Source organism: Lampris incognitus, chromosome 14 (assembly GCF_029633865.1).
Source record: "Lampris incognitus isolate fLamInc1 chromosome 14, fLamInc1.hap2, whole genome shotgun sequence".
Taxonomy (NCBI): domain Eukaryota; kingdom Metazoa; phylum Chordata; class Actinopteri; order Lampriformes; family Lampridae; genus Lampris; species Lampris incognitus.
The window spans coordinates 38,327,006-38,348,396 of record NC_079224.1 but is presented as its reverse complement, the minus strand read 5'-3'; the positions used below and the strand labels follow the sequence as shown (position 1 = coordinate 38,348,396).

At 47.3% G+C, this 21,391-nt stretch overlaps 1 protein-coding gene across 1 annotated transcript; it reads right to left on the bottom strand.

The window, feature by feature from the left end:
- Positions 1-22: 22 nt before the first annotated feature.
- On the bottom strand, positions 23-18,674 carry LOC130124124 (elongation factor 2-like). Its single transcript, XM_056293540.1, has 14 exons — positions 18,557-18,674; positions 17,164-17,378; positions 15,685-15,866; positions 12,459-12,670; positions 9,318-9,496; positions 8,934-9,039; positions 8,412-8,664; positions 7,384-7,582; positions 4,784-4,907; positions 3,354-3,596; positions 2,394-2,747; positions 1,794-1,976; positions 1,520-1,652; positions 23-741 (listed from the first exon to the last, which is right to left on the bottom strand). Exons 1-14 carry the CDS (start codon positions 18,557-18,559, stop codon positions 548-550), a joined length of 2,580 nt encoding a protein of 859 aa, XP_056149515.1. The 5' UTR covers positions 18,560-18,674; the 3' UTR covers positions 23-547.
- Positions 18,675-21,391: the final 2,717 nt, after the last annotated feature.

The window sequence follows — 21,391 nt, the reverse complement described above, 5'->3', positions numbered from 1 at the left end:
TCTTTACACAGAAGTTACAGGGTTGCATATCAAACAAGCATTTATTAACATCATCGATGTAATTTGAAATAAATCAGTTAAAGAATGAGATAAAGGAATGTGTCGCTTATTTATTTCTTTTGAGTCTTTCAATTCAACAGGTCCGGTGAAAATGACCAGCCCGGGTGGGATTTGTACTCCAGTTTATTGTGATGTTCCAGGCTTCATCTGGTCATGATCCGTTTACATAATAAGCCTTATTGCAGCAGTGTCACAGTGCACTATACAGCCTTATACAGGGGATGAGGGTGATGAAAGAAAGAAATGCTAGGGAGTGATGATAAAATAGCTTGATCTGAATGAACCCCGAAAACCTTTGCCATAGGCACTTAAGAGTAGCTGTGAAATGACAAAGTAAGAATCTTTGATAGCAGAAGCCCCTAACAAATACCAAAATGACAAAAAAGTGCCATGTGTGCAATATATATTTTAAGCCTACGCAAAGGTTTTAAAGTGCTCGGTGGATAGGGTTTACAGCTTGGTTTGGTATCAAACACTGGCACGGCATTTACAATTTGTCTAGGTAGTTGTCGAGGGAAGGGATTCCCTCTTTCAGACCTTTGCGTTTCCTTGTTTCGGCAACAACCAGGTGGGGCTTGCTTGCGGGGTCGCTGGGGTCTCCCTGGAGGATCTGCCAGTGGTCGAACACACACTGAGGAAAGGCCTGGCCTCCCGTGTTGCTGCGCAGGTCGGCTGTGAATCCTGCAGAGGAAATGGAGAGGATGCGCCGGAGTTATTTTTTTAGGTTTTGAGATACTTTATTGATCCCCGTGGGGAAGTTACGCTCTTAACCCATCCTAGCTGTGGAGCTAGGAGCAGCAGGCAGCCGCAGTGCAGCACCCGGGGACCGACTCCAGTTCGTCTTGCCGTGCCTCGGTCAGGGGCACAGACAGGAGTACTAACCCTAACTAACATGCATTTCTTTTTGATGGTGGGGGAAACTGAAGCACCCGGAGAAAACCCCACCCCAGACACAAGGAGAACATGCGAACTCCGCACAGAGGACGACCTGGGATGACCCCCAAGGTTGGACCACCCCGGAGTTCAAACCCAGGACCTTCTTGCCGTGAGGCGACAGTGCGCCACTGTGCCGCCCAACATGGTGCCATACCCACGTCCACTATGGATCATCGGATTTTCTAAACCCGTGGGACCCATCTTTAACTCGATCTTGAAGCAGTAATTCACATGAAACACTCAGACCTCCATGGAGACTTGTGAACCTTCAGTTATTACTGGCCTCTCTGTGTACCTAAAGTGTGGATTCGGAAAACATTTGTGAACTCATCTAAGGTCCATTCGAGGCCATCTACAGTATCTGACTGACCAACTGAAAGCCGATCAAATGTACACCCGAGAGCTGAAAGTCTGAATTCATGTTACCTTATGGTTATGACCACATTTCTTGTTAAAAGACAGGGATGGTGTAGGGCAGAGCATGAAAAAATGGGCACGGTATAGACTTAAGATGCTCACTCACCGAAGGATTCGTTGACAGGCAGGAAAGCCTTCACCACGAACATGGGGGTACCCATCACCTGAGACTCCTCAAACACGTGACCGCGCTTCCTGTTCAGCACCCCATAAATCCCGCCAACCACCTGCTCAGGGCACTAAACAGACAAGTGAGCGCGCCAGTTAAACACATAAAATCACCTTTTAAAAGAAAAGGGTCATATTTAATAATAATCACATATGATGATATTGAGAACATCCACCCACCCAGTTCACCATACACACACACACACACACACCTGAATCTCAACAAGATAAACAGGCTCCATGAGTCGAGGTTGAGCGGTGAGCTGGCAGGCGTACAGAACCCTGCGGGCCGTGGGGATGATCTGCCCTCCGCCGCGGTGGATGGCGTCCGCGTGCAGGGTCACGTCATGGATGTCGAAGCGGATCCCACGCATGTTCTCCTCGCACAGCGCGCCCTGCAGAGCCAGGGGAGAGACCGAGGCCTTGCTGTCAGCTGAGCTTTGCTGCCGTTCTGCTTTACGCAAGCAAACCGGTGACACAAAAACACCTTTCTAGGCGTTATGGAGCATTCGAAACAGCAGCGGCGTGGAACGCAAAATGGCGAAAACATAGAAAATACATTGCGACGAAACCAGACATTCCTGTGTGGGAGGGTGTTAAGTTAATTAATGAGTGTTATATTCAAACTCGGGTTTCGGGGTGGTGGGGCAGTGGGGTTTAGTAAAAAATCATAGAAATAAGCGTTGCCACAAAATGTGCAATAACAAATTCATATATCATATCATATCATATCATATCATATATCTAGGCCGTGTCGACATCAGATCTGATAATACACCGAGTTACTGAACTCAAATCAAACTGACATCTACCTCTTTGGTCGCCCACTGGAAACCAGCCACCATGCTGTCCTTGATCTCGTTGAGGTACTGAACACCCTTGCTCACGTCCATCAGCAGGTTGGGCCCAGTCCCGTCGGGGCCAAAGCACCAGATCTTCCTGGCCTCCGTCAGCTCCCACTCGTACTTGTCTGCCAGGTAACGGGCCCGCGCCTTGAGCTCCTGACGAGAGGTGACTTCCCCCTTTTCGATGTCCTCGGCTAGGCCGTCGGGGAAAGGGCGGGCCTTCATGAACAGACGGTTGTGCTTGTTGGGGGACTTGGACAGACACATCTGGTGCGATTCCTCGGTCACTGTCTCTCTGTAGGACACTACCGGGTCTGATTTCTGGGGGGAGACAAGAGGGAGTTTGGTGCGCATTAGAATGGATGCAGATGCAATAACTTGAGGATGAAACACAGTGGTTTCTGTAAATTACTGTATCCCAATGCCAAAATAGGGAAATTTGCTGTATTGGGCAACTGGAGCAGAAATTTGCAACAAGTTAGCACTGGGCAATATGGAAAATATTATAATCACTATAATTATAGGGAATTTTACGAATCAGGGTATCTGCTTTTATTTGCAAAAATACCTTATTTAACAATCCAACTGAGGTTCATCACACTGAGTTGTTTTGTAATTTAAAGTATAATATCAAACTAAAAAATAGTTTTCAAATAACACTCCCTCGAATATTTCAACCTCATTTTGTGAGAAATTTCAGGGTAATAGATTCTCATTCTCATTGATTTAGACAAGTTGTGTATCAAGATATGACAACATCAACATTTTATCTCGATACAATACCAGTGAAAGACAATAATAAAGTGATAAACGATAATATTGAATTATTGCCCGGCCCTAAGATCAAGCCTCAGTGCTATTCACTGAACTTGAGTTCACCTCCTCACTACCCCGATATTATGAGCCTCTCCGTCCTTCCTGTCTCACCTTCAGTGGGATGCAAGCATGGTCCTCCTCCAGGTCTTTCAGGCAGATCTCCAGATGCAGCTCTCCAGCGCCGGCGATGATGTGTTCGCCCGACTCTTCGATGATGCACTGAACCATGGGGTCAGACTTGGCCAGGCGCTTCAGGCCCTCCACCAGCTTGGGCAGGTCTGCGGGGTTCTTGGCCTCCACAGCGACCCTGACCACAGGGCTCACGCTAAACTTCATCACTTTCATGTTGTGGGCCTGTGGACAGACGCTGAATCACTGAGTTTGTAATAGCTGAGTGAAAAGCTTAAATGAATAGTTCAGAATCTTTCGGAGTATATTCCTCTTTCCTACTCGTCGTTCGTACGTACAAATTTGTTCTTACACATCCATGGAAATTTTTTAGCTCTCAAGATTGACAGTCAGAAGCAAAGCCTGATGATTATTTGTAATTTTCTCCCCCTAACATCTATTGTCTACCTCTTGCAACGAGAAATCACACAGGCTTGCAAAGACATCAGTGTTAGCCAATTGGTGCCTAAATTTAGGGGTTACCCAGGTTCTACACTGGTCTCCGAGACAAACTTCAGGGCTAAAAAAAATCCTTGGGTGTGTAAGAACAAATTTGGGTGTGTAAGAACCAATTTGTACATACGAACAATTGATAATTGAGGCCCGTTGCGCAGCTCTAGCTTGCCATCTATAGTTTCAATGCAATTAACGGGGGACAAATCCACAATCCTCATTCAGTGCAAAAAAAAGAAAAAGAAAAAAACACTACGATATTCAGCCAAAGCTAACATGATGCTACGGCAGTGTATCACTGCAAATTCAAGCAGTCTTTTTAAGAAAATTATCGTTGTTATCCATCTTGGCGTTTGCTTTTTCTGCCTTGGCAGAGTGACTGCTGCTAGTAATCACTCGTAGGCCGTGTTGCAGGAAGTAGTACGATAGCAAACGACTGTAACCGAGCACGAAAGAATCTACATTTTTAAGTGACCGCTTGAAAATGGCTATGATAGACTGCTGTATAGCATCATGTTAGCATTGGCTGAACCGTGGAGAGTTTTTGGGGGGTTTTTTTTGCATTTAACAAGGATTGTGGACTTGCCTCCCATTAATTGTATTGAAATGTAGATGGAAAGCTGGAGCTGCGTGTCCAGAATGAAGAAAAGGATGGACGACTGTGAAAGTGAAACCTACTTATATCCTTTAGGAGTGTTAAGTATAAAATAGGGATAGACTTCAAAAAGTATGAACTATATCTTTAATTAACATCAAAATCTAGGATTTTCAAATGTATTTTATGTGCTGAAATATCAGCACCATATTTCAAAACAGTGATCGTGCGCTAATAATTCATGAAGCAAGTTTTTTGGATTAAAATTGAGGCGTGGGTCAACCCACTCTAGCTGCATTAAGCTTGGAAAATAGAAATGCTCTACCTGTTCATAGGTGGTAATGGTCCCTGTCTTCACCAGGAACTGGTCTACTCCAACCAGACCCACTATGTTCCCACACGGGACATCCTCAATAGGCTCCACATAGCGACCCATCATCAGAATGGTCCTGCATGGAGGGAAGGGAGAGAAAGATGTGGGGATAAATAGTGGAAATGAAAAGAAATAAAACAAGCAGCGATGAACAGGCCCACGCACCTCAAGTGCGTCGGAAGGAGTGGCAGCTGTGAAAGATATACAATTTCATGAACAATAAACATTGCGTGTAGGAGACAACTATCACTTCCTGTGTCCACTATGTGGTGCCAGAAAACATGCACTAAATGTACATTATGTTGCTGCATATTAAATGTGGAGCACACACTTTAAATTTCATGGAAATCAAAGCAGGTTTGTAACATAAGGCTTGACTTCCGGTTGCCAGTAGGTGTGTCATTAATGCAGCATTACATTTAGTGGCGGTCCCCTGACATGCATATGCATTTTCATGAATATCGGACGTTGCACAAAGGAATTACATATCATTTTCTGTGTCCACTATGTGGCACTGGAGAACACCCACTAATTATACGTCATGTTGCTATATCGTGTGTAGACCATACTATGTAAATTTCATGTAAATCAAATGTATGTCACTTAAGGCTGACTCCCTGTTGCCAGTAGGGGGCACTATGATTATCACATTTCAATTCCTGTTGCCAGTAGGCAGTGTTACACAAGTGTGCCATTAATGTAGCAATGCATTTAGTGGATGTTGCCTGCCATGAATATGCATTTTCTTGAATATTGAACATTGCACAAATGAGTTAAATATCACCTCCTGTGTCCACTATGTGGCGCAACAGAATACTCACTAATTACACATCAGTTGCTGTATATCCTGTGTAGACTACACCACGTAAATTTCATGTCATTTAGACGATGTTTGTCACAAAAGGCTGACTTCGTGTTGTCAGTAGGTGGCGCTATGACTATGACTCAGTATGCACGTGTAAATGTCTTCAGGCCTGACTCTCATCCAGCATGTAAACTCTGGGCCAGAATGGACAATTGAAAGTCAAGTTACAGCAGCTTCCTCTTTCATGGCGAAATATGCAAAGGACCGCATCGCCCCAGCAATGGCGTTCCACAATTTAATACTGTGAAGGACTTCAGATGACCCTGATCAAATCTGAGATTGACCTGGTTAACCTGCTAGGCAGAGGTCGTAAAAGTACAGCACCTGTAGCTTCCTGTTGCCAGTAGGTGGCACTATAACTAGGACTCAATATTGACGTGTAGCTGTGTTCAGGCCTGGGCTCTTATCAAGCATGAGAACTTTGGGACAACGTGCATTCGAGTTACAACAGCTTCCTATTTCATGGCGAAACGTGCAAATTGACTGGCACTCCACGTCAAGGGCGTAGCACAAAAACTCAACAGCTTCACAATTTAGCATCACAAAGGTCTTTAGACGTCACAGACCAAATCTGAAATCACTCTGGTGAATTCTCTAGGAGGAGTTCATTAAAGTACAACGCCTGGAAATGGCAAAAACTGCACAACAATTGCACAGTAAATTCAAAATAGCGGCCCTCCTGTTGGGCGGAGCGTATGGCTCAAGAGGCTTTCCTTTAAGTCTGGAGATGGCACAGCTGCCTACCAAATTTCGTACACCTACTTCAATTTTACAGATGAGGGCTTTGACTTTGAAATTGTTAGGGGGCACTATCAAGCTAAATTGCCACACCCAAGCTCAAGACTCATATTCGTTATCAACGTTTGCCACCTCTGATACACCTGCAAAGTTTTGTGAGTTTTCAAGCACCCCTAGCACCTCAAAAATGAGTCTGAATACAGAAGAAGAAGAAGAAGAAAAAGAATCCCACAGATACAATAGGGCCTTCGCACCACCCGGTGCTCGGGCTCTAAAAGTCGAATGCAACAAAAGAAGGATCACAAACACATATGTAGTATCCATGCACTAGTAAACATACAATATACACCAGTAAATACACGTTTTGCACTCAGTCGCTCTCAACCTTTTCACTCGTCCAACCATGACTTTCAACACCTCCGGTTTCTGCAAATGGATGTTCCACACACTCCACAACATACACAAACTCAATCACACACACACCCCAGATAGCAAAATTGCTGTGGCCCGGACCCGTCCCACACCCGACACTTCATCCGGCCCACATACCGTGTGGAATGATGGCACTCGGGCGGTCCGGTCCTGTTTGCCAGATCTGGGCGGGCCAGAACCAAGCCATAGCAATGCCGCATGTGCCACATATTTGCCAAAGGTGGCCCATGTTTGTTTTGTGATATTTGGGCCATATTCACCATTTACCACACGGGCCACTTCAGGGTCCCATCCAGATTACATGCTGCCGAGAGCGCCGCCTCTTTGCCAAAAAAGGCCCACATTTGATTTGGCATATTTCGGCCATATTTGCTATTACACATGTGGGCCACTTCAGGCCCGCATCCATTTTGTCAGGGCCAAAAGATGGTCATCAGTGCCGCATCATTGCCTGAAGTGGCCCACATCCGGATGCTATCTGGGACACACACACACACACATACACATATAGGTGCACCCACCTCTGGATGGGTTGAGAAAGAGGTCGTCCTTCTTGCCAGGAGTGAAGTTTGGTCCCATGATGCGTACCTTCAGGCCCGTGGACACGCAGCCAGAGAACACACGTCCGAAAGCGTAGAAACGACCCTTGTCACTGGTGGGGACCATCTTGGAAATGTACATCATTAGAGGAGCCTTGGGATCGCAGTTCTTCACACCTGGGATGTCAGTGGGGTCATACTGCAATGACTGAATTAATTAAGGCTTAAAAAAGGGGGATACGGGCATCCGGGTAGCATAGCGGTCTATTCCGTTGCCTACCAACACGGGGATCGCCAGTTCGAACCCCCGTGTTACCTCCGGCTTGCTCGGGCGTCCCTACAGACACAACTGGCCGTGTCTGCGGGTGGGAAGCCAGATGTGGGTATGTGTCCTGGTCGCTGCACTCCACACGTATCGGAGGAGACATGTGATAGTCTCCAGCCCTCCCCGGATCAGCGGGGGGGGGGGGGGGGGGGCGCAGCGACTGGGACGGCTCGGAAGAGTGGGGTAATTGGATGGGTACAATTGGGGAGAAAAAGGGGGAAGAATCCACAAAAAAAAAAGGGATATGTATCTTACTTAATGGGCGATGAGCGACATTCAGAGCACGGTGAATCACATACTATATTCAAACTGGATTTTTAGAAGAACGTGGACATCATCAGTATGGTACTGGCCAGTTTCACTTTGGTGGTAGAAGATCACTTGACTTCTCTATTCCTATAAACACAGTTTTTGTGAATTTCTAGAATACAGTATTAATTAGATGTAAATTAAGTGAAAACAAAAGAAGAAACACAAATGAAATACAGCCCTTGTTTCATGAGACAGATAACCGTGTGACACTCACCCGAAAAGGCTCGTCTTTGCTGAGTTGGAAATGACAGGACGAGTCGTGGCTGTGGTGTTTTGTGCGTTTACTGTCCTGAACGGTATCTCAAGGCCCCAACTAATGTCCACGTTGGTGTGTGTGTGTGTGTCTGTGTGTGTTTGTCTTCTACCCACCCATGGCAGCCTCGTCATCTCCGGGACCCTCGTACAGCAGCTCGCAGCGGTACCGCTGGGCGGTGACGGGGGAGGGCAGGTGGATGGTGATCATCTGGAGGAGGGCCTCTCCGGCGGGCAGCCAGCGGCGCATCACCGCCTTCAGCAGGGGCTTGCCCTCCTTGTCTTTGTCCTCTGCGTCCAGCTTGATGTCCAGCTTCTCGATCAGTTTGGCCGCCTCCTCCTTCCTGAAGTTCATGATGGCGTCAAAAACCTGGGGGAAGATGAGAAGCCAGTGAGAGAGGATGTGAAGGGTAACGGGACAGAGAGAGAGAGAGAGAGAGAGAGAGAGAGAGAGAGAGAGAGAGAGGGAAAGTGTGTGTGTGTGTGTGTGTGGGGGGAGGGGTGTTAGTATTCAACACATGAACATGCACATTAAAAGGTCAGCTAATCGGCTCTTGATTGGCCTACACATGAATCGAACAGTCATTTTAAACTCCAAATCCCTGAGAGCCAGCGTCCTTACAAAATAACCCTCTTCACCTTAAAGATGGGGTCCAGGACGAGCTGGGAGAAGGTGCGGGGGAGCTTCTTACCATCAGGACCAGTAGCAGTCTTACTGAACTTGCCAGCAGCTGGGTCAAAATACCTGACAGAAGCATGCAAAGCATTACACAAGACCATGCAAATCGGATCATCCCCCTTAACAATGAGGTGTGACTTATGCTCATCTGCTAATTGACCGTCATGTTGGGACTGTGCATGCTTTCTACTGAACGAACCACTTACTACACTGTGTGTGTTTTATCATTGTTTGCTATGTGTAGACGACCCACAAACGTTCTAAGTCCTTTGCACAGTCCATTCCCACACAGTGTACCTGTGTGGGAATGGAAAGCCAGTTTTTGTACATATTCCACCGCGTACCTGTCTCCCCACAGCTTTTTCATCATGTCCTCCACTTTCTTGCACCTCTCCGCTGGTCCCAGGTGAGCGTCGCCTTTGGCAGCAAACTTGGCCACGTACATCTCGGCGAACTGCTTCAGGGTGAAAGCCCAGCCGTGGAGGCCGGAACCGAACCCGACCGTACCAATAATGGGATCGATCTGAACGGCGAGAGAGGCAACATATGAACCACGTGCAGCTGTCGGATGGAAACAAAACGCACAACGTGGAGTATTTCCAGCCTGTTACACTCTGCTGGAGCCGGTGCTAACACTCAAACCCTAGATGATGATCCGGGGTTCTCTCTCTCACTCGCTCTCTCAATTCAATTCAATGATGCTTTATTGGCACGACTGCATTAATTACAATGTTTCCAAAGCAAAACAGGTCAACAGAGTACTAAACAAAAAAACAAAAAACGAAAAAGGAATTCTCTCTCTCCCCTCTCGCTCCTCTTTCTCACTCGCTGCTCTCTCTCTCCTGTTTCTCTCGCCATCCTCTCTCTCTCGCCATCCTCTCTCTCTCTCTCTCTCTCTCTCTCTCTCTCTCTCTCTCTCTCTCTCTCTCTCTCTCTCTCTCTCTCTCTCTCTCTCTCTCTCTCTCTCTCTCTCTCTCTCTCTCTCTCACTTTCTCTGAAGGCAAAGTCCCGGCTGTATTACCGGCTTTTGTTTGATTTATGTGTTTATTTGTTATGTAACTTGTGTAAACACAACATCTATTGCACGCTGTCCGTCCCGGGAGAGAGATCCCCCCTCTGTTGCTCTCCCTGGGGTTTCTTCCTATTTCTTCTCCCTGTTAAAGGGTTTTTTAGGGAGCCGTGCTTCATCCCACATGAGGGTCTAAGGACAGGATGTTGTGTTGCTGCAAAAAACCCTGAGGAGGATTTGTGTTTGTGATGCTGGGCTATGCAAGTAGAGCTGACGTGAGTTTGAAATCCTGTTTGTTGTTATAAATACTTGTTTAAACTACTCAGCGGGACTTCTTTCTGAAATTGTTTTCATTTTATGAGCTGGATTACAAACAGATCAGTATGTTTTAATATCAGCTGTCGGACTGGAATGTAAACCGAATAAATGTAGTTTAAAAATCAAATCTCTCTCTCTCTCTCTCTGAAGACACTTATCGAAGAAACTTGACTGGTCAGACTGGACTCTTTTGTTGATAAATTGCTGTCTGCGTCTGTGCAGGCCTGTATCAAATCAAATGATCTTGATGTGCAGAACTGTATATTTATATATATATACATACATATACACACACACACACACATATATATATACACATGTACACACACATATATATATATATATATATTTATATATACACTACCGTTCAAAAGTTTGGGATCACATTGAAATGTCCATATTTTTGAAGGAAAAGCACTGTACTTTTCAATGAAGAAAACTTTAAACTAGTCTTAACTTTAAAGAAATACACTCTATACATTGCTAATGTGGTAAATGACTATTCCAGCTGCAAATGTCTGGTTTTTGGTGCAATATCTACATAGGTGTATAGAGGCCCATTTCAAGCAACTATCACTCCAGTGTTCTAATGGTACAATGTGTTTGCTCATTGGCTCAGAAGGCTAATTGATGATTAGAAAACCCTTGTGCAATCATGTTCACACATCTGAAAACAGTTTAGCTCGTTACAGAAGCTACAAAACTGACCTTCCTTTGAGCAGATTGAGTTTCTGGAGCATCACATTTGTGGGGTCAATTAAACGCTCAAAATGGCCAGAAAAAGAGAACTTTCATCTGAAAATCGACAGTCTATTCTTGTTCTTAGAAATGAAGGCTATTCCATGTGAGAAATTGCTAAGAAATTGAAGATTTCCTACACCGGTGTGTACTACTCCCTTCAGAGGACAGCATTAACAGGCTCTAACCAGAGTAGAAAAAGAAGTGGGAGGCCGCGTTGCACAACTGAGCAAGAAGATAAGTACATTAGAGTCTCTAGTTTGAGAAACAGACGCCTCACAGGTCCCCAACTGGCATCTTCATTAAATAGTACCCGCAAAACACCAGTGTCAACATCTACAGTGAAGAGGCGGCTGCGGGATTCTGGGCTTCAGGGCAGAGTGGCAAAGAAAAAGCCATATCTGAGACTGACCAATAAAAGAAAAAGATTAAGATGGGCAAAAGAACACAGACATTGGACAGAGGAAGACTGGAAAAAAGTGTTGTGGACGGATGAATCCAAGTTTGAGGTGTTTGGATCACAAAGAAGAACGTTTGTGAGACGCAGAACAAATGAAAAGATGCTGGAAGAATGCCTGACGCCATCTGTTAAGCATGGTGGAGGTAATGTGATGGTCTGGGGTTGCTTTGGTGCTGGTAAGGTGGGAGATTTGTACAGGGTAAAAGGGATTCTGAATAAGGAAGGCTATCACTCCATTTTGCAACGCCCTGCCATACCCAGTGGACAGCGCTTGATGGGAGCCAATTTCATCCTACAACAGGACAATGACCCTAAACACACCTCCAAATTGTGCAAGAACTATTTAGAGCAGAAGCAGGCAGCTGGTATTCTATCGGTAATGGAGTGGCCAGCGCAGTCACCAGATCTGAACCCCATTGAGCTGTTGTGGGAGCAGCTTGACCGTATGGTACGCAAGAAGTGCCCATCCAACCAATCCAACTTGTGGGAGCTGCTTCTGGAAGCGTGGGGTGCAATTTCTCCAGATTACCTCAACAAATTAACAGCTAGAATGCCAAAGGTCTGCAATGCTGTAATTGCTGCAAATGGAGGATTCTTTGACGAAAGCAAAGTTTGATGTAAAAAAAATCTTATTTCAAATACAAATCATTATTTCTAATCTTGTCAATGTCTTGACTCTATTTTCTATTCATTTCACAACATATGGTGGTGAATAAGTGTGACTTTTCATGGAAAACACAAAATTGTTTGGGTGATCCCAAACTTTTGAACGGTAGTGTATATACATACATATACACACACACACACACATATATATATATACACATATACACACATATATATATATCTGTATATACATATACATATAGAGTATATATATATGTATGTGTGTATTTCACTCTCTCTCTTTCTGTTTTGTATTCACGCAGGTGCATGTGCATCCGACGCCTTACGCCTTACCATGATGTTCCCCATGGGTCCACCGTCTTCCTCCCCGTAGGTAGAGATGATGACGTTGATGTTCTCCACGATGCGCTGGAAGGTCTGGAAGAGCTCATCCGGCTCCAGCTGCAGCTCCAGCAGGGCCCGGTCCATCTTGTTCATCATCAGAACCGGCTTGATGCGCTCGGCGATGGCCTGACGCAGCACCGTCTCTGTCTGCACACACACACCTGCCAAAAGAGGAGCAGCAGGTAAGATCAGGAGGGAGGAGGTTGGGAGTGTGTCTGTGTGTGTGTGTGGGGGGTAGTCACACATTACTACGCTGCTATAATATTCAGATTAAGTCCATCCATCCATTATCTTAACCGCTTATCCTGCTCTCAGGGTCACGGGGATGCTGGAGCCTATCCCAGAAGTCATTGGGCGGCAGGTGGGGAGACACCTTGGACAGGCCGCCAGGCCATCACAGGGCCAACACACACACACACACACACACACACACACACACACACACACACACACACCCATTCATTTCTAGTGACAATTTAGTACGGCTGATTCACCTGACCTACATGTCTTTGGGCTGTGGGAGGAAACCGGAGCCCCCGGAGGAAACCCACGCAGACACGGGGAGAACATGCAAACTCCACACAGAGGACGACCCGGGATGACCCACCAAGGTTGGACTACCCCGGGGCTCGAACCCAGGACCTCCTTTCTGCGAGGCGACCGCGCTAACCACTGCGCAACCATGCCGCCCCAGATTAAGTCTACTTTTTTAACTTTCTTGGCCCGCATCTGTCTTCTGTTTTGACCTTGTCTTACGCCAGCCATTAACTTTACACTGCAGTTCACATTTTGGTTACACAGAATGAAAAAGGGTGAGACACACACACACACACACACACACACACACACACACAGAGAGAGGCAGACAGGAAATGAGAGACTGTGTCAGAAATCCGTCCGCCTGACAGAAGGGCTGAACCGCGGATCAGCCTCCTCGGTGCTGGAGCGCTGACCAGCAAGCGGCTTTCCCGTTCTGCATCGCCACAAAAGCAGAAGTCACTGGAAACGAGTTTATTGACGGCACGCGCGATCCTGCATGAACCCTGACCTTTGTCGTTCAGCGATGTGAACAACAACGGCAGGTTAGAGCACGCGAGATTAACCCATTCATTAGCTCATTAAAAGCGTGCCAGCTGAACAGCGGGCTCGCTGACGTCTGCAGTTTTCAAACCCTCGGTGCATGTTGTTCGTGCCCGTTTCTGCGTGGTTTGCTGAAGACTGCACGGGTGCAGCAAGTCTTTTTTCTCCCCGGAGGTCAGGGAGTAAAAAACCTCAACAGAATTCCCTCGGTCGGCTTGGCTTCTGTGTTTCTGATCACACACATCTTCGGAGCGGAGGGGGCTGGTTATTTTCAGTACCGTTTAGCAACACTTGCCGGCGCTCTCAGGAGAGCTGAAACATAACGACCTCGCCTTCCCTCAAGCCCCCCGGGGACACGCCAGACAATCTGAAGGCCAGTTACAACTCCAGTTTCTCTCAAGACCGTGGTGGCTTTCCACTGGTCTGTGCAAAACATGGCAGGTCAGCGGAGACGGGGGATGTCGTGGTGATCTTGTGGCGTGCAGAGGTTCACGAGACAAGCCTCTTGCCACTCGAGTCCAGCCCTGGACCAGGCTCAAATCTCCGTGTGCTTGTGTCGTGCGATCAACAACAACAACAACATGGGGCGGCATGGCTCAGGAGGTAGAGCGGGTCGTCTAGTGATCGGAAGGTCGCTGGTTCGATCCCCGGCTCTTCCGGAGGGCCTGCCGAAGTGTCCTTGAGTGAGACACTGAACCCCTAACTGCTCCTGATGAGCGGGTTGGTGCCTTGCATGGCAGCCTCCGTGTCCTGGCAATTATCTGATTCCACTCGGACATTAAATGAAGAGCGAGACAGAAATCTCTATGACCAGAAGTCTCATGACCAGACACACAAGCCTAGATGCTTGGATGTGTGCTGATCAATACAGTACAGTCTCTCTTATAGGGCAGTTGTCTGTTCTCCCCCTCCTTATCTCATGTCTTCCAGCTCACATCCCACCAGTGCCATTCCTCCAGTCACTGTGTACAGACTTCCTACTCTCACTGCGTCTCCCATACATACATTCCTCTGCTAGCAGCCAACAGTGAACAACAGACCTTTATTTGTTCACATGGAGAAGACACCTTATATATATAAGACTACCTTTGTTCTGTTATACGTGAACTTTTTTTTTACCCCCCCCCCCTTTTTTTCTCCCCAATTGCATTTTCCTGCAAATGCCCCACTTTCTGAGCTGTCCCGGTCGCTGCTCCACCCCCTCTGCTGATCCGGGGAGGGCTGCAGACTACCACATGCCTCCTCTGATACATGTGGAGTCGCCGGCCGCTTCTTTTCACCGGACAGTGAGGAGTTTCGCCAGGGGAACGTAGCGCGTGGGAAGATCCGCTATCCCGCCCCCCCCCGAACAGGTGCCCCCACCAACCAGAGGAGGCGTTAGTGAAGCAGCCAGGACACATACCACATCCGGCTTCCCACCCATAGACACGGCCAATTGCGATGCCCAACCAAGTCAGAGGTAACACGGGGATTCGAACCGGCGATCCCCGTGTTGGTAGGCAAAGGAATAGACCGCCACGCCACACGGACGGCCCTCTTACAGATGAACTTTAAGCATCTATCTAAGCAACGTGAAATAAAGTTAAACATGGTATAGGTCACACATGGTCAAAGATGAAACGTGAGCAAACATCATATATAAACTGCTCTCACGCCCCGCCATCAGTGTATGAATGTGTGTGTGAATGGATGAATGTGAGGTATACAATATGCAGTCCATTTACCATTTAGCTAGTGCGACACACAGACTATTTATCTAGTGTCATAGATATTACACTTATTTTTACACTTACGCATACATTACATGTTGATTGTGCTGCAAATGTGTGTCTATTTGTATTCTGACTATTTGTATATTTTTTTCTCTCTTTTTTGTGTACCACTGGGGAGTTGCGCTTAATTTCGTTGTGCAGCTGTGCAATGACAAATAAAGGCCTTCATTCATTCATTCATTTAACAACAACAACCATTAAGTGTGTGCTTCTCTAATATTAACAAGACTAGAAATTGTTAAGCATGCTGAGCCTATTTACAGTCTGATATGACCGTCCAGGTCTGTACTCTGACAAGTGCAGCTGATCTGGAGTCAGTTTACCTGAGACACAGTCGACCACCACCAGGGCCCCGTCGGTGACTCTGAGGGCAGCCGTGACCTCCGAGGAGAAGTCAACGTGGCCCGGAGAGTCAATCAGGTTGATGAGGAAGCCGTTGCCGTCTTTGCTCTGCTTGATAAATGTCAAGTCATTGTCCCCGAGCTCATAGTACAAGGAGATGGCCCTGGAAGAGAGAGAATCGAAGAAGCAGTTAAAGGACACATGGTGGAGGATAAATTCATGTACAAGCTTTGCTGGCCTGCCTCACATCTAAAAGAAGGAATTAAACTGAACCTCGGACTTGAGTACTTAAGCGGAAATCCAGGATTTTTCCCCATTAATAAAGTTATTTTATCCATCTGGACCATGGAGTCAGGTTACATGATGCTAACTGGTAAACACGCTCCTACTCCAATAGGAAACAGGGCTGAAATGTGATGACGATGGGGGGGATGCTTCTGTCGCACGGCTAATCTACCAACTCTACAATCATTATTATGGTATTACAGTGTTCCCATATAGTTTGATGCAGTTTGTAATACATTAGCTTGTCTTTATTAGCTTTGGTCCCAGGATGCCATTTTTTGCGGGGGGGGGGGGGGGGATCCCTCGTTTTCTCCCCAATTGTACTTTACCAATTACCCTATTTTCCAAGCCATCGCGGTCGCTGCTCTACCCCCTCTGCTGACCCGGGGAGGGCTGCACACTACCACATGCTTCCTCCCATACATGTGGAGTCGCCAGCCGCTTCTTTTCACCTGACAGTGAGGAGTTTCACCAGGGGGAAGTAGCGCGCGGGAGGATCACGCTATTCCCCCCAGTTCCCCCTCTCCCCTGAAGAGGTGCCCTGACCAACCAGAGGAGGCACTAGTGCAGCGCCCAGGATGCAAACCCACATCCAGCTTCCCACCCGCAGACACGGCCAACTGTGTCTGTAGGGACACCCGACCAAGCCGGAGGTAACATGGGGATTCAAACCGGCGATTCCCACGTTGATAGGCAACGGAATAGTCCGCTACACTACCCGCACAACCCCCCCCCCCAGGATGCCATTTTTGCAAGGGTGGGAACTGTTAACTGCTGAAGTGATGGCACTAAAGTGACCATGGCCACTACACCTTGTTTGTAGTCCTCACTGCCAGAGGAAGGGAGCGACATCAGCTTTAAACGCTATATTGAAAAGGCTAATTAATCACCAAGACGTGCTATGAAATTCCAAAACGTATTCATAATGGATGGCTGCTGGATTTTCCTTCACAGAATATGTAATTCAAGCCATCCAAACAGCACGTCTCATATACAGCGTTTCAAATACTTCACATTTTGAGGGAAACTTGTTGAACTATGTTCACCCGTAATCTGCTGGAACAGAAAAATGAATTATATCTGAAAACCCCGGCTGATAAAAAAGGCATGCACTGGAATCCAAGGCGGGCCTAGGCACGCCTGCGCAACCAGACTTGACCCCACCCACCACTCACGTCGACTTGATGGTAATGCAGCGCTCTTGCTCATCCTTGCGCGTGTCTGTGAAGCGGGTCTCTCCGGCCCGGGACGAGGCAATGATGCCCGCCATGGAAACCAGGGAGTCAGTCAAAGTGGACTTCCCGTGGTCAACGTGAGCAATCACGGACATGTTCCGGATGTTGGACTTCTTGTCCATGATGGTCCGGATCTGGTCCACAGTGAAGTTCACCTTGCAAAGAGTCAAGTCATCCCAATTACAACCAGGAGACATGTTTTGGGCATCATATGTTTGTTCACTTACCCCAATTCCGCCATTCCACTTTATCACCACTTATTTCACAAGTCAATCCCTGTATATATATATATATATATATATATATATATATATATATGTATATGTATGTATATGTATATATATATATATATCTGAAGACTGTTGTGTTGTCGTGTTGTTATTCTATGTTTAAGTACACCGAGAGAGCCACAAAACCGGAGTCAAATTCCATGTGTGTGCAAACCTCCATGGCCAACAAACACGATCCTGGTTCCGATTTGCAACTACTCAACATGCTGACATAGGGAAAACAAAACAAATGTGCTCCTTAAGGGCAACCCCTGATCCACCACTAACGACATGTCCCGGGGGATCCATTAGTTTCAATTAGAAGGCTACGGGCATTCATTAATAACCACTAACACGGTCTCGTGGGTCAAACTGGCATCCTTGCATGGTGCAATAGAGCGCAACACGTGCCGAGTGTGATACAATAGCCCGCGGTGTACCAGGGGTTTCCATATGACGTAGTAACGCTAAACCAGTTCATAACTTGTGAAATTGTGAAACGTAGCCCCGATGTGGTATCTGGTTGAAAATCACCCTAAAACACCGAAATGAGCGCAGAATAAAATGAGTTGTGTCGTCAAATCTGCGACGTCCACCGGTTGCCGGTAACCCAGGGGTTATAAGCGCATCTATGCCGCCACGTGAATTATGGGAACGTGGGGAGCACGGAACAAGACCGAATCGGTGTCTTCAGTTGGACCGTAACGGGTCGGTTCGGGGGATTTGCTACGCACGTCACAGCGGCAGAACTGCGCAGATATGAGCGCAGCCTGATGATGCAATGGAAACAGCAGCCGTCTCAGTCGCAGCGCGTTTATCTCTCACGAGTATCGATCCCCACAACGCGTCCCCCCCCCCCGGACGCGTAACGTTGGCGAGCGCCGCAACACGGTCCTTCTTCTCCCGAGCCCGGCGCATCCATTTTGGGTCCGAATGACAGAACGGCGCACTTCACTGGCCTAGTCCCCCGACAGTCCCCTAATACTGATGCAACTGGATGAAATTAGACGCGCGTTTCTTCTTCTTCTTCTCTTTTTCTTTTTTTTTTTTTTGAGTCTACTCACCATTTTGACAAATGGTCGTAGATGGTTTTGGTGTTTAACGGAGAAAGACGAGGCTGACGACGCTGTCCCTGCAGGTCTGGGGATAAGGCAGCCCTCCCGGTCGACGGCAGGTCGTCTCTGCCGCGCGTCTGCGGTGCGGAGACTCACGTCCTGATGAATAAACGCGGAGAGCGTTGCAACGCACGCAGCGCTCCGCAGAGGGGCGCTGCTGTTCAACCGGACGATGTGGCGAGCTGATAACGGGGGGGGGGGGGGGGTCGCGTTAATCACCGTTTTGGTTTCGGAGCTTTATTTATTTATTTTATTTTATTTTTTCGGGTGTATGAGGTAAAAATCACAGCCAGAATTCATATGGAAGATTTTATTGGACTTCATTATTTGTAACCCACGGAAGACAAAACAGCTGGAGGTGGCAGAGCTGAAGATGCTGAGATCTTCATGGGGAGTCACGAAGAAGGACAGGATTAGGAACGAGTATATTAGAGGGACAGCTCAGGTTGGACGGTTTGGGGACGAAGCAAGAGAGACAAGATGGAGATGGTTTGGACATGTGTGGAGGAGAGATGCTGGGTATATTGGGAGAAGGATGCGGAATATGGAGCTGCCAGGGAAGAGGAGAAGAGGAAGGCCAAAGAGGAGGTTTATGGATGTGGTGAGGGAGGACATGCAGGTGGCTGGTGTGACAGAGGAAGACGAAGAGGACAGGAAGAGATGGAAACGGATGATCCAATGTGGCGCCCCCTAGCGGGAGCAGCCGAAAGTAGATTATCTTCTGGAATTTTTAATGGACTTTATTATTTGTAACCCACAGAAGACAATCCACAAATAATACGTACCATGATCCACAAACATTTTCGCATTTGTGGATCCAATACTACTACTGCTACTACTTTCGGCTGCTGCCGTTAGGGGGCGCCACAGCGGATCATCCGTCTCCATTTGTGGATCCAATACAAACTTTCATAATAACCAAGGCGTGAAAGCTTGGATGTAAGACCTGAGAGGTTGAAACTTAGATTTGAAAGGTGAAAACTTTGTAAGGTTAACAGGCGCACTGCAAGTGGACAAACACTTGTGATTTTGGTTACGCCACTTTATTTATACAACCATGTTGATACTCCGAAAACAGTTTAAAAATGGATTAGGCAAACTGAATACCCTACTGGGCTTTGCCCCCTGAAATGAATACTGGTTCCCACGGGGCCACGGACAACTTATGGGGTACATCTTCTTTTAGGGATACAAACTTAGCACAACAGGTGGTCTCGCAGCGCTTGCATGTGAACTCAGGAGAAGTTCATTGGGATTATTCTTTATTCTAAAAAATAGATAGAAGCTATTGGTTTGTCATGAGTTTGCTGTCAGTCAAGTAAAAACAACCTCGGCTGCACATCCTGGAGCCGATTATAAAGCGATTAAAAATAGGGTGTCCGCGTGGCGAAGCGGTCTATTCCGTTGCCTACCAACATGGGGGGGGGGGTCGCTGGTTCGAATCCTCGTGTTACCTGCGGCTTGGTCGGACGTCCCTACAGACACAATTGGTCGTGTCTGCGGGTGGGAAGCCGGATGTGGGTATGTGTCCTGGTCGCTGCACTAGCGCCTCCTCTGGTGAGTCGGGGTGCCTGTTCAGGGAGGGAGGGGGAACTGGGGGGAATAGCGTGATCCTCCCACGTGCTACGTCCCCCTGCTGAAACTCCTCACTGTCAGGTGAAAAGAAGCGACTGGCGACTCCACATGTATGGGAGGAGGCGTGTGGTAGTCTGCAGCCCTCCCCGGATCGGCAGAGGGGGCGGAGCAGCGACCGGGACGACTCAGAAGAGTGGGGTAATTGGCGCTCGATGGTGTTTTAAGCCCCCAACATACTCTCCCAGACAGCACTGCATGGAAGGCACTCCCCGCCCCCTACAGTTTCAGCCAATCACAGCACTGGTTAGGGTTAGGGTTAGCGCCAGTGCTGTGATTGGCTGAAACTGTAGGGGGCGGGGAGTGCCTTCCATGCAGTGCTGTCTGGGAGAGTATGTTGGGGGCTTAAAACACCATCGAGTGGTAATTGGCCAAGTACAACTAGAGAGAAAAATAGGGGGGGGGCTATTAAAAATGTCCCCATGGAAAGGAATGTGTCATGAAAACAAACAAAAGGAAGGGGGGGGGGGCAGAAAGTGCCGTTGCCTTTAATCTAACAATTTTACTTTCCTCAACTGTGATCAAACGTGTGTTTCCTCTCTCACTATTTTGGCACGTGGAACTTTAAAATACGCATAAAAATAGTGTGATAAAGATACAGCATCCGAAGACCCACACAGAGTCATGTCAGACTGCAGGAGCAAGGCAGCAGGCGATCCATCACACTCAGCTGTTATTACAATGCCCCCCCTCCCCCCATGGATTGTTAAAATGTTATCCCATTCCAAGGCAATCAGTGCGAAACAGTCCGTATCTCACTTGTCCGTGAACATCATCACTTCCATCCATCATCAATTCGAGCAGGCCAAGTGTAAAAATGTGGAAGATCACTGCACCGGTCTGTTGTTGATTAGCTATTAAAAATATAATCAACTCGACAGGCCTTATAAAATGACCATTCTTTATAATATTACTGCGGACAAGTAAGGGTTCATTAAAACCTAACCCAGCCCGCCCAAAACCTACAAAAATACACTTCGTTGTTGTTTTATAGAATATCTAATGACCAGGAAACGAGTTTTGAGAACCCCAGGCACACACACACACACACACACACACTCACACACTCACACACCACACACACACCACACGGCTAGGGCCTTGAGCTAATGCCATTGCAAGGTCATTACATCATGGCAACATTTCCAGCCT

What these genes read in the sequence shown, in the direction of transcription:
- LOC130124124 (XM_056293540.1), bottom strand. An exon ending in ATGCTTGCATCCCACTGAAG is followed by an intron (nt 2,748 to 3,353) that starts GTGAGACAGGAA and finishes GTCTCCCCCCAG; the next exon opens with AAATCAGACCCGGTAGTGTC. An exon ending in TCCAGTGGGCGACCAAAGAG is followed by an intron (nt 1,977 to 2,393) that starts GTAGATGTCAGT and finishes CTGGCTCTGCAG; the next exon opens with GGCGCGCTGTGCGAGGAGAA.